Source organism: Rhipicephalus sanguineus, chromosome 8 (assembly GCF_013339695.2).
Source record: "Rhipicephalus sanguineus isolate Rsan-2018 chromosome 8, BIME_Rsan_1.4, whole genome shotgun sequence".
Lineage (NCBI taxonomy): Eukaryota > Metazoa > Arthropoda > Arachnida > Ixodida > Ixodidae > Rhipicephalus > Rhipicephalus sanguineus.
In genome coordinates, this window is record NC_051183.1 from 17,069,152 (window position 1) to 17,082,753 (window position 13,602).

The window sequence follows — 13,602 nt, forward strand, 5'->3', positions numbered from 1 at the left end:
TCTAACAAACTTTCTGTAATGCATGGAAGTAAACAGCGCGAAAAGCAAGACGGTGCACACAGGGAGGAATGAGAAGAACAAGTGCTATGTCACGACAGAAGCTGGGCCAGTTGGTATGGATCCATGGAAGTAAGCAGTGCTTTTCGCAGTGCTTACTTCCACGGATCCATACCAACTGGCCCAGCTATCTAAACTTCTGTAACGAGGTGCGATGCACACTATGTCGAAGATCATCTCTGACCAAATTCGTCTCGGTCTTGGGCCAGTAAGGCAAGGAAGTGAGTGGAAGTGGTCATGTTATGCCGCTTTCAGTCACTTTGGTCCCCTTCCATGGGTGACACTTCTGTGGCAACACTTCTGTTGGTGGCACTTCTGTTGGTGACACTTGCATGGCAACACTTCTGTGGTGACACTTCCATTGGTGACATTTCTGTAGTGTGACAATTGTGTTGGTGACAAACTTCAATTGGTGACACTTCCACAGTGTCACCATAGTGACCACAGTAACATGTCACCATAGTGACACTTCCATGGTGGCACTTCTGTCGTGACACTTCTGCTGGTGGCACTTCCATGGTGACACTTCCATTGATGAAATTTCCATGACTGGAAATGTCACTGACATGCTACGTCCCATTGGTGACCAAAAGTGTCAGAAGTGAAACTGGGCACGATCCACCATTCCTATGATTAGGAAGGCTAGGCCAGCACAGGTGTGGCCTATTTGGCAAAACAGCCGCAGCAGCAGCTATGGTCAGGGAAACCCGAGAAGGTTTGCAAAGAAAGCTTAGCTTTGAAGCTCACATTTGCGAGGCTACCTTAGATGAAACAATGGCCACGGAAGACCTACCTCAGTAAGGGCAGGGGTCAGCTGACGCAGGCTGTCCTTAGAGGCCACAGATGCGAGGATGTTATAGATGGCAAAGCTCTTGGTGGCCTTGGCCTCCCTGACCTTGCTGCCAATCTGGGCCACTTCTTTCTCCTCAGCAATGTCCGAAAACAGCTCGGCCTGGCACACCTGCGTGGCAAAGAAAATGGCACTGCTTGCTGATTTCAGCTACTTTTAAAGAATTAAGGAAATTCAGTACTCTTACGTGAAAAAAACAGCTGAAGTTCTCTAACATGTTATGTTTTCTTGCATGTAATCTTGCATGTAGTACTCGGCTATATCTCCGCAGAAACTTGCGCAACACTCCTTTTAACGTACATGGATTATCATATATTGCTTATGTTCGCCCACAACTCGAATATGCATCATCCACATGGTCACCATATCAAGATTACTTAGTCCGTATCTTGGAAGCTGTCCAGAATAGGGCAGTGAGATTCATCTCTGGCAACTACGACTATCATTCAGCATTGCACTAATAAAACAAGACCTTGCATTTCAGTCACTGGAAGAATGCCGCGTCATTGCTCTTTTATGTTTGTTTCACGGGTACATTTATAGTAATAAATTTCACTGTTTGCCACTTCATTCTCCTGTGCACACATCTCGACACATTCACAACGCACATAGTTTCATGCACATTCATGGTCACACGCAGGCATTTAACTCATCACCACTACCTAGAGCCATTGCACATTGGAACAGTCTTCCAGATCACATTGTATCCATCCCTAATCGTGAAACTTTTCGTGATACCTGATTTCGTTACATTTTAATATTGTATAACGTTCTTGCACCTTGCTTTTTGTAATCTCTTTTTTTCCTTTTTTTCTTCTCTTGTTTTTTTTTCCTTTTGTCTGCATTTTTTTGTTGTTTTGTAAATACTGATGCCTCCCTTACTCATTACTCAATGCCCTTCAATGGGCCTGTAAGGCATTTTGAATAAATAAACAAACAAATAATACAAAAACCTTATGCCCTGATACTTGGGTAAATGTTAAAAACCTCAGCTGGTCAAAACTGATCTGGAGTTCCATGCTACAGCCTGCTTCATTATCAGATCACGGTTTTGACACAAAGCCTTAGGATTTGTATTATATTCCAGCGTACTCCAAAAATATTAAGTAACGTAGCCTAAATGCCAGTCCACTGTAAAGCGATGAGCCACTTGCCTCAATGATGTCTTCGAAGCAGGCATCCAGGTCACCGGTGACAAATCCAGATGACATGGCGGAGAGCACTGCGTGCACCGTGTAGGTCAGCACGTGAATCTGCGCAGAAGAGCACCAAACACCACAGAGAGTTGCAGCGGGCCTGGCATTATGGTCTACACATTTGCATAATTCTAAAGGGTTGCCGAACCCTGGCAGTTCCTTTCCGGCTTTTGTCCGTGCACGACAGCTGAGCACCTTAGACATTCATATGGCCAGCCCCACCACATTTTGTTTTCTTCCTACTGTTCTTCGCAGTGCATTTCCAGTGGCGGTATTGCACATCCACACTGAATGATTAACCAAAGTCATCAAAGTCATAAGCCATGGTGAAGTTACACACAGTGCATGTTGCACAGGGCATTCGTACATGACACTCCCTTGCTTCACGTGAAGCATGGCTCCTTGAAAAGGAATACTAGTGCACAAGCAGAGATTTCAACTTTCACTGTCGCAGCCGTCGCCAAGTAATCTAAATTTTCCACTTGTTCATTTGTAGTGCACAAACCCAGCGAGGGGTAATTAAAGTATGATGATGATGATGATTTCTGAGGCCGTTCCTTTTGTAGCGGGCGATCAACGGTGTTTCCGGACCTTGGCCAATTAAAATACAAAAAAGAACAAAAAAACCCCACGTAGAGTTCTTAAGGTGTCACTTTTCACTGCCTCTGCACCATCGAGGCGCTCGCTTGCCACCATCTCTCCAGTCGCCTTTTGGTAGCAGCAACCGCTTCATGATGCGGGTGCTCGTCCGGTTTCCGGAAACCCAGCGCTATCGCGAGCCTGCATTCAACTTCGTCTGGGGCGTTGTCCGCAGTCGCTGAGCCTTCTCGGTTTCCTGCAACTTGGCTGCTAGTGTGAAGCGTGCTAGGGTGTAGGCCCGGGCAATCAAGCACGACGTGATGGATAGTCTCTTCTGTGCAGTTACACAGCGGGCACTCTTTGTCCAAGTTGTCCACGTACTTCGCCCGTAGGACTCGTGTACGTAGCACCCCGCTGCGCGCCTCAAACAGCAGCGCACTTCCCCGGGAGTTGTCATACAGGGGTTCCTTGCAGATGATCTCCATGCTCGCACAGTAGGTCGTCAGCGCCGACTTCGCCAGAGCCTGTGTGTGCCACCTTTTGAGCTCCGCCTTCTTCACCAATTCTCTGACCTTCTGCCTCCCGCCTCGTTGTGGTGGCTCGGTCAGACTGACGGTTGGCGTCTCATATCGCTCAGCCAGCCGCCGGGTCCGGGTGACCCACTTGGTGTTCACGCTTCAAAGGTGCAGGTATTTGTACACCTCCCGGGCCCAACGGCCATCCGGCAGACCGCTAAGACGGAGCTCGTACGCAAGCTTCGCTGTCGCTTCGCGGGCCTCGAAGGATGACCACCCAAGGTCCCCCTGTATAGCCTCATTTGGTGTGCCGCCGTGGACTCCCAAAGCAGTGTGGCCGGCCTCTCTCTGTCGGGTCTCCAGTACCAGTCTTGTCGACGCGGCGATGCAGACCACCGCATTGCCAAAAGTCAGCGCCGGGACGGCCACGCACTTCCACAGCTCTCGGACCACTTCATATCGACTAAAGGCCCATAGGGCCCTCGAAGGCAGAAAGGCATAAAATATGGCTCAAGGTTGCCAACTGTTTTGAGCAGACAATTTGAAATCGAATGACAACTCATTAACATCGGCCAGGATACTGTACCCGTTCTGTGAGCAAACATCTCTGCTGCATGACACTGGTCGAGGATTGTGCCATCATTGAACACAGATGACCTACGCATGAGCCTAAACCAATCGGCATGTAGCAAAAATGTTCGTTTGTTTAGCAAAAGGGTACAAGATCCCTGTTCTGTTGGATGACATCCACACGACATGGTAAGTAAGTAGTACACAATGTTTCAATAGCGAAATTAACAGTGGTCACCTGGTATCCTCTCTTGAGCACTGCACGCATCTGTGAGAACAGGTACTTGAGGTAAGGGGCACCCAGCGACGACATCACCTTCACCAGCGTGCCACGAGCTGCTTCCCGGACGTCGCGAGAGCGCGACTTGAGGAAGTCGCAAATCCTGAGGAAGACGCTGAAGATGGAACAAGCCCGACTGAGATACTGGGGGCTTCGATGGAGCTCGTCATCAAATGCACGTCTTCAGCTTTTTGCAGCATTATACAGTTAGCATCTGATTTTCCTATTTCGTAATCAATTATACTCTTCCATACATAGCAGTCAACAGTGCAGAGGCTAGCGAGACTTCTTGCAGCAAATGTGTTCGCACCGCGCAAAGAAATACTTCATTCTTGTTTTGCACGCACAATGCAATTTCTTTTAATTTTATGCGGAATAATAAATTAGAAGTTTTTGTGGCTTAAGGATAAACAAATGTGTTATACAGCTATGAATATGTTGTTTTATATCTCTTAGCGTTTCGTTGTCTTTGTTTCCTTGTTCTTCATTTGAAGCGTCGCAACGCTTACACACACGCGTTCCCTTGCTGTGCTCGCACGAGCACTTGCGAAACGCGGCTATGAGACCTGCTAAGTTATTTTGCATCCGAACTTCTTGCATAGCCTCCACAGCCTTGACTGCTATGTATGGAACGGATTACAGTTCACTCATTAATTCATAACCTTTGCTATAATTATTTGAGGATCATGTGCAGTCATGAAAGTGACGACTTCCCTGCTTTCTCAACTTGTGCTACAATAAATGGATAACTACACAAGCACAAACAGCCATGCAAAAAGGATGGTCTCTTACCCCGGCAAGTGCCTTTGCAGCATGCCATCAGGCAGCGCTTGAAGAAGCTTGACCATGGCCACAGCTATCGGAATTCGCAGGATCTCGTGTTCTTCCGGAAGGAGAACCTTCGCTGCCTTGTGCTCATCATCTGCCCGAGCCTGAAATGCAGTGATTATTGGGATGCATCTTTTATAATAGTTGCCACAAGGTCTCATGCAAAAGCACTTGCTGCCATCCGGATGCAATTACTGCCAATCATCGTCTACTTTCTAAGAATGCATGTTAATCCCTACCTTTATGTAACACCCCCGAACGGGGCCTTTAAGGCAATTAAACTGAACTGAACTTAACTGAATAATATGTGGCTTCTGTGGCAGAATGCAGTAGCATGGTTTGCCCCTTTAACAGACTGGACTGGAATTAGCAACAGTTTCAGTGCAGTAGCAGAGTTAACAACCTTTAACATTAACAGTGCGTACAGGCAGGAAATGGGGAAAAGCCAATAGTTAGGGACCACTGGCTTTGTAGTAAATCTTGCCAAAACATACCTTTTGGTTCAGTACTTTGTGAAGTCTTGGCAAAAGCCGAGTGGCTATGGCTGTGTGAATAGCTGTGGCCGCATCTTCGCTGAGGGCCTTGTTTTTGTTGTCAACCGACGTTCCTCCCACTTCGCCTGTGCGACACAAAAAAGAAAGAAAAACCAAGATCTTGTACTTCACAAGTCGAAAGCTTCCCAAATATGAAGGCAACTACTCTAAGCTACTGTTCCTACCAAGCCACCACGAGAAGAACCAAATGTTTACACACCATTCACCTCAGGGACTTCGTTTTCGTCCGCATTTTCATCAAGGTTTTCATCGACATTTTCAGTCTCTTTAAGGTCCACCTCTATCTCTTTGACCTCTCCTTGAGTGGCCACAGCCTCGGCTTGCTCCGCACTCTGAGCCGGCTTGGCTGCCCCTGATTTCTGTCGGATTCCCTTGGACTTGCTTAGGTCGAAGTGGAATCCGTTCAGGATCGCCACCACCAACCTGTCAACGGGAAAACGGGCGTATAGTTGAGAGCCAAGATAGTGGGAGTCCACAAAAGATTAGGTTGTGAAAATGCAGCTCTTGCAGTTTGCAGCAGTCCACTAGAACCTAAGATAACCTAACTTAACATAGGCACCTATGTTTCATCTGTGCCACTATAATCCAACTGGCTTCATGTAAACATGCAAAGGTAATGAGTCAGGATTGCTTTAGAAGACATATTAATTTACTCGGGCTGTCTTTCAGATTTATGTGCATATATGAGGTCAGTTGCATAAACATAGTGCTTCACAAGGTTGGCATTGTTTGACAAATACGAAAATGCACAGCATAGTAGCAGTCTTGCACTTGTACACTGCATTAACCTGCAGCATCACTCATTCTAGCTATGTCACATGAACCTATGCTGACCAAAGGATCTTCAGACCTAGTAGACCTACAGTGCATGTTTGACACTTGCTTCTACCAAAGCAATAAGAGTCTATTGTGAGCAGGTTAATGTATCATTCATACTGGCAAACTATAACGGTCACGCGACGAAGTTCACTGTAATGCAACGGGTCACAAATGGTTGATAAAAGCCTGTTTTGGGGCAGTCATTCACTGCCAGAACATTCAGTCGTGCAAATACAGGAGTAAAGTTTGTAAACCGATCGAGGCAACCACAAAGTGAGCAGACATTAAAGGCACCAAACGCAATGCACTTCAGTGCGGCAATGGATAGGTTGTGTCAGCCTGTGTCAACATCGATCGCCATGAGTGGCTTCGTGGTCACCAGTTGCAATTGGTCATGCAACCTCTGTCAATCACTATAGTGAATGAGCGCTAAGAGTTGCTGATGAGTGCCCTTGGACATTCAGGCAACCTGTTGCACTGACCGTATGGCCATCTTGTGGTGCTCCGAGTCCCGCTGCAGTTGCTGGATGTATCGCAACAAGTTTGCTTCGTAGTGGCGCCACGGCAGTCTTGAACAGAGCGCGCTCACGGCCTCGATAGCTGCGTCCACCAGAGCTGTCTGCTTGGAGTATGCACTGTTGAACAGGTAACATGAGCTCAACGGTAGCAGCACACCAGAGATGGCTGGCGGCGCCAGCAACGTCAGTTCGCCTGCCCTCAGAGCAACCGCCAGTCGGTTAAGGGCTCGTGCACGTCGGTGAAGCTGGAATGAAGGAACAGGCAAACAAGAAACGTCTTTATGCATAGAACTTTGCGCAGGATGGCGTTCTGAGATCCTGCGACTATCAACTGGAGTTGGAAAACATAAAGCTCAATATTGCTTCATACAGAATTCTGAAGGAACCTTTACTTAGCCGTGCGAATGTATGTGAATAATGTATGCTGTATTTGTGTTTGTTTTTCTTGCTTGTTCCTTAGGTATGGAACATTTCTTATATTGGTCGTCTGTGAAAGTGGTTTTGCATGTTCTTATGTGCCTGGAAATATGTATGGTTTCGTCATGCCACATATAGTTTTGTAATTTTGCTCGGAAAAGGTGTGTATTGTTGGTAAAAAGCATTTGTGTTTTGAAGATGAATGCTGAAATAAATGATTAGGTAGATTGCATTGGATGATCCCACTCGTAAAAGATGTGGGGCAGCATATGCTTCGTCTCTCCAACTCCACACAGCACAAGAAAAGCTGAGGTTCACTAACTGATTCACCAACTCTCAATGACATGGCAATGGGCTGGTTGGGAATCTTTAGGAATCTTCAGGCAACCTTTAGCTATCTGTGGTGCTTGCCTTCTGTGCGGCATTCATTTTGCCCACAATACGTCTACTAACTTATGATCATGCTCAAAGAGGTTTGTCTCGACTGAGCATTTAATTATTTAGTGTTGCTGACAGACTACATATTAAAAAAAAGCAAGATCTTGCAATGCTTAAGTTTTGAGAACTAGGTTTTTAACTAAGTGTCTTTAGCTACAGTTGGGAGGCAAGCCACAAGCATTTCGACTTGGAATGCACACAATCCTCAAATTTTTTGTACATGTTCAATGCTGTCCTCAAACTTTGCCCCACTACTTTCACGAGTACCCTGCATCAGATTACTAAAGAATGCCATCAAAGAGCCCGTAAGTCACAGGTGCTCGTTTCCAAGCTGTCGCTGTGGTTCTTGGGCCCGGCCTGCCAATTGATCTTGACGCAGGTCAGGCGTCCAGTGCACGAAACCTGCCACAGCCGAGTGCAGTGTATGCCGATGTTTACAACGCCCGTGTTAAACTCAAGTAATACAAGGCATCAAGATTCACCGACAGCTCTCGTAATTCGCTCAGTAACAAGTGGCTCTTTATCGAACAGACAGGCAAAAGCCTTGTCCGACGAAAGGCGGCTTCAGGGGTGCGATAATCATCACTTGCAGGGTAACACGAGTTGGTGGGGGCAAATACTTTTATAACGTGCTAGCTTACATGAAAAGAGACCACTTTTTAAGCGAAGCTTCTAAGAGTTACAGATTTCGGTAGTGTTGGCAGTGGCATAATTCGTGAAGAAACCTGGCGCCAGTGAGCATACGGTATTGTGGATGTACGCTAATACACTCAAACCTCATTATAACGAAGTTACACCTCACACGAAAATAGCTTCGTTATATCCGGAAATTCGTTATAAACATACATTCCTAACACTGTATGTATTGCAGGACTATTATTAATTTACTTCGTTATAACCGATATTTCGTTATATCCGTCTTCGTTATATCGAGGTTTCAGTGTAGGTCCTGGAAGGTTCGCCAGTCAAATGCGTATTTGTATGCGCCGTTTTTCTATATCTGATGCTCTCTCAATCATGGACTTGTCGGCAATCAGCCGTTTCTGATATAGAAATCTGATTTTTTATTGAGGTCACTTCGCATTACCACATTTCATTGTTGCACTTCATTGTTTCACACATGGCAGTAGTTGTTGCCTGTGGCAACAGAAGTGTAAAGCTGCTAAGCACGTGGGTGAAGGTCCCATTCCCGGCATGGAGCAAGGAAAAAGTTAGGAGGGAGCATTGCACAATGCGAAAGAAAGAAAGAGCAAAGGATGCTCGGTCAGACACGCACACACCAAGCTGCGCTTGCCCCGTTTTGCGGTAGGGGAAGGGTTCCTCATTTCTTTTTTTTCCCTTTCTCAGACTTAAAACTTTTGCTTGGGATAGTGAAGCAAAACGGAAAGGCGAGCTAGTTGGTACTGATTCATAATGGTGTAATAGTAGCGCAAAAAAGACGAGGACAAGAAAGTGAACACCACAATGGGATAGTTATGACCACACTAACAATATCAAGTTCAATGGAAGCTGGTTCCCCTTACGTTCTAACTTTATTATTGGAATCAGCAGTTTGCTTTGACATTTCTACATTTTAGAAGATGTACAGCCGGCCAAATCTTTAACTATCATGCCCAGTGGCAACTTGTTTCTGTGTCAGTGCCATATGATTGAACAAAGTAGCTAAAAATTATTCTGTAGGCATGCGCTTTGTGGACATGCGCTTGCCCTCACCCTTTCTGGAACTTAATTCAGTCATACGGCGAAGATACGCAGAAAAAATTGCCACTCGCGAACAATAGTTAAAGATTTGGGCAACTGTACCATCAAGAAATTTCTACCTGCAAGAAAACACTACTGTAAAATCCCGAGCAAGCGGCCCCCCTCCCTTTTTCTGGAGATTTGATATATCTGCCAATGACCGAGCAAGCGCCTCCCCCATGTCCTCACACCATGTTCACTGCTTCATTCAGTGTTTTTATTCGCTTGACGAGGGCTAATAACGACAGTGAATGCATGCCTATTCATTAAAGCATTTCAATGGAAGCACACGCGGCTCTTCTGCTGCAATCTTGAATTTCGATCCGTGACCGAGCAAGCGCCCCCCCACCAAATCTTGTCAGATTATCTTTCACCAAAGGGGGGGTGCTTGCTCGGGATTTTACAATACACTGTTGGTGTTAATGAGGTGCTGATGATGTCAAACACTCAAAATGCTTAGACCTTGATCGTGTCACCAATATACTACATTCAAGCATGGAATGCCATGACAGTATGCTTAAACAATGTGTTGGCTTGTTTCTTGCTGTTCCACAGTGTGCCTTTGCATGCAACTGTGCAACAAGCTTAACATGACACATCCTAAAGAGAACAAAAAGAAGGAGGCAGTGCTTGTGACTTCAAACTTGACACAGACCCTCAATGCGAGAACACAGGAAAGAAATGAAGCTTGAGGACACATGCAGAAGAAGAATGCTCCCACCAGTAGCGAAGCACACTACCTGGTAGCATGAAAACATGACATTTGCAATATGACCTAACTTTCAATTATTCTTGCGATAAGGTGCTCCTTAGACAGCAATCGATGACTGCGAGTGTTTTACTGAATTTGCAACTGGAACCTTGTTTTTTACAGAAGTCTTAGCCACACACAAGTTACACTGGTAATGCGCCCGAAGAGATACTGACAAAGGAAATGCCTCTCAAAAATCCAACGTTCCTTCACATTTCAAGCGTACCAAAGCAACACCTTTCACCAGTATGGAAGTCGGAAAATTGTCCAAGGGGCTCGTTTTCTCTATTATACACAACTAATGAAACCGAGAGGCAATTAAGCCAAGGAGAGCATAGGCAACGTTATTTGTGGTTTCTTAACTGTATTGTAACGACTCTCACTTACATTGAAAGAAATTGAAGTGGACGAAAAATCACCCTTTATTCAAACCCACAACCTTCGCCTTTCACCAGTGACACATGCTATCCTTTCACTTTGCACCACTTCCTTCGCGCGACTACCCCGCATCAGATTACTAAAGAATGCCATCAAAGAGCCCATAAGTCACAGGTGCTCGTTTCCAAGCTGTCGCTGTGGTTCTTGGGCCTGCCCTGCCAACTGATCTCAACGCAGGTCAGGCATCCAGTGCACAACATGTGCCACAGCCGAGTGCAGTGTGTGCCGGTGTTTACAACGCCCCGCATAGAACTCGCGTAGAGGACATCAAGATTCACCGACAGCTCTCGAATTTCGCTCAGTAACGTGTATGGCTCTTTATCGTGCAGACAAGCCGAAGCCTCGTCCCACAAAGGGCGGCTTCAGAGGTGCAACAATCATCACCTGCGGGGCAGCGCTAGTCAGCGGTGCAAAACTTGGCATTAAACCACTTTTTAAACGACTGTGACAGTAAACTTTACAGTTTAACTTAAAAACTTGTCTTATTGTGGCATCAAGCGGAGTAACTGCGGCAAAATGTTACCAAAGGAAAAAAATTCAGCCAGTTCCACGCCATAAAAACCGCCGGGCAGCTGTAAGCATGTGAATGTATGCAATTCAAGTGAGATCATGTGGTGTCATAAATCCGCCTCTAGATTTGTAATACGCGCTTACACTTTATTGGGCAAAGCGAGATCACGTGACCTGCCAGCTCAGGCAATGGCGTTTCAGTGAACACCTCACGTCACGTGATTTGCCTCTAGTGTAGCTGAAATCCTACCAAGTGTGCGCTCCCTGTTACACGCATGACGCTCTCACGTGTCAAGATGCCTTGCCATGGTTTATTACATTTAATATAAGTCTCTGATTAATGTAATTAACTAAAGTGCAAATTGCTTTACCAGTATTTTGTACCTAAAGTCATCATCATTATTTCGAGCATCATCGTGAACACCATTTCGTTTTATTTACAGTGCAACCTCGTTAATGCGTACCTGCCGGGAACGCCGCATAACTACGCACTAAACGGTAGTACGCATTAACCACCAAGTAAAATTTTGCATCTCCTCGCGTATGCCATCGCCGCCAGCAAAGAAATATATACAGTGCCACAGCAAATATTGCCTAAACTACCCATGGCAAAGCCTTTTATTTGTTTTTGCCAAAGTGGAGAAAAGATTCTGGCACTTTCGCACGACCGTCTGGTAGTGCCGATAGCGCACGGTGGCGACGCGAAGGAGCATTTCGGAACTATTACAGGGTCCGGTATACACAGTGACCGACATAGCGACGGAACGGACAGTGTCGGCTATGTGTGTGTGCGTCTGTACCACGATCTGCTCCTAAACGAAAACTGACAGTTTCAGTGAAACGCGGTACGGCTGCGTGGAGCCGATCGTCTCCTGGCTAGTTGCGTGCAGCGCGTGGCCTTCTCAGCTCACGTCGGCACTGCCGGGCTGCTTGCTGCACTGCACGCGCGCATTTGTCGTGGGAGTGTGCTTCGTACCCACTTAGCTCCGACCGTGCACAGATGCGGCGAGTAGCTGGTTCAGTTAACGCGCCGGCGGCGATGACGAACTTCCTGCAAGCGATGCGCACTCTGCGACGCTCTAGCGGTGCTGGCAGCGGACGGAAGCGCATTTGGGTGGTCGCCCAATAAAAGCGTGCAGTATGGTTACAACAGCGCTACGCTTGCTGTAGGTACGCGTGCGTTTATCGTGATAGCGTCAATACAAAGAGGTTTCTCGTCGCCCGCGACCAGCAACGCTCAAATCCGCAACAGTGAGCTGCTTTCGTTTCTACAAAGCGGCGCGCGCTTGAACACGGCCCCGCACAACGAGGCGGCAGCGATCGGCGGCCCAGCGCGTTCAGGTTGTCGCCTATTAAAAGCGTGCAGTAGGCGTGATGCGCCGCACGCGAGCCCGGCCAGATATTTGAAGATACTTACTGTGATAAGGTTGTCGGCGATAAGTCATGCTAGCACGTTCTTCGGTGGCCGCCGCCTCACCTTCGTTCTTTCCCGGTGCTTACTCGCAAAAGCGTCGTCGCAATCGCGCGGAAGTCGGAATCAGCGATCGACCGATCTACGCACTTCTCGAAGATGGAAAACCTTTGGCGGCATTTTGGGGGGTCCGGAAGTTCAGCGGCGCAGTAAAATTTTATGGCACAAAAAGTTATTGCGGTACGTAGGGTACGCACTAACCGGTAGGCGTAGGACGAAGCACTACGGCTTAAGCGGTCAGCGAATGCATCAGGCTCTATGAGACTCAGTCGGGGATTCATCGCAACTACGTTTTAACCGTTAGTACGCTTAAAGCGGGTACGTATTAACGAGGTTTGACTGTATCTACTTATTCACTCCCCTGTCTGGTCATGTGACCTGCATGACAACAACAACCTCCTCCTCCTCCTCCTCCTCCTACTACTACTACTACTACTACTACTACTACTACTACTACTACTACTACTACTACTACTACTACTACTACTACTACTACTACCACCACCACCACCACCACTACTACTACTACTACTACTACTACCACTACCACCACCACCACTACTGCTGCTGCTGCTACTACTACTACTACTGCTGCTGCTGCTGCTGCTGCTGCTGCTGCTGCTGCTGCTACCACCACTACTGATGCTGCTGCTGCTGCTCCTTCTCCTGCTACCACTGCTACTGCTGCTGCTACTACTACTACTACTACTACTACTACTACTGCTACTACTACTACTACTACTACCGCTACTAGTGCTGCTGCTGCTGCTGCTGCTTCTCCTACTACTACTACTACTACTACCACTACTACTACTACTACTACTACTACTACTACTAATACTAATACTACTACTACTACTACTACTACTATGACGATGATGGCACAGGGCAGACTAAGAGAGCTTCACTGCAAAACACTTGAGCAGCCCAAGTGAAGAAAGCTAGAATTCAAAAAACAAAGATCGCAGCAGCATTCACATTCTACTCCCATTACAACGCTTCCCAGAATAAACCGGGTGGTTGCTCCAATGCTTTTTCACTACTTCGCTCAGATTTCTCTCATTCCACACA

At 46.8% G+C, this 13,602-nt stretch overlaps 1 protein-coding gene across 1 annotated transcript in view; it reads right to left on the reverse strand.

Annotated features, from left to right (window-relative positions):
- Window positions 1-13,602, reverse strand: part of LOC119401468 (small subunit processome component 20 homolog) — a 113,071-nt gene that overhangs the window by 55,557 nt on the left and 43,912 nt on the right. Inside the window, exons 38-44 of the mRNA XM_037668299.2 lie at window positions 6,731-7,011; window positions 5,629-5,852; window positions 5,370-5,494; window positions 4,840-4,979; window positions 4,006-4,162; window positions 2,062-2,160; window positions 851-1,018 (exon numbers count right to left, since the gene is read on the reverse strand). Coding sequence (XP_037524227.1) covers window positions 851-1,018; window positions 2,062-2,160; window positions 4,006-4,162; window positions 4,840-4,979; window positions 5,370-5,494; window positions 5,629-5,852; window positions 6,731-7,011 — 1,194 coding nt within the window. The remainder of the gene's footprint in view (window positions 1-850; window positions 1,019-2,061; window positions 2,161-4,005; window positions 4,163-4,839; window positions 4,980-5,369; window positions 5,495-5,628; window positions 5,853-6,730; window positions 7,012-13,602) is intronic.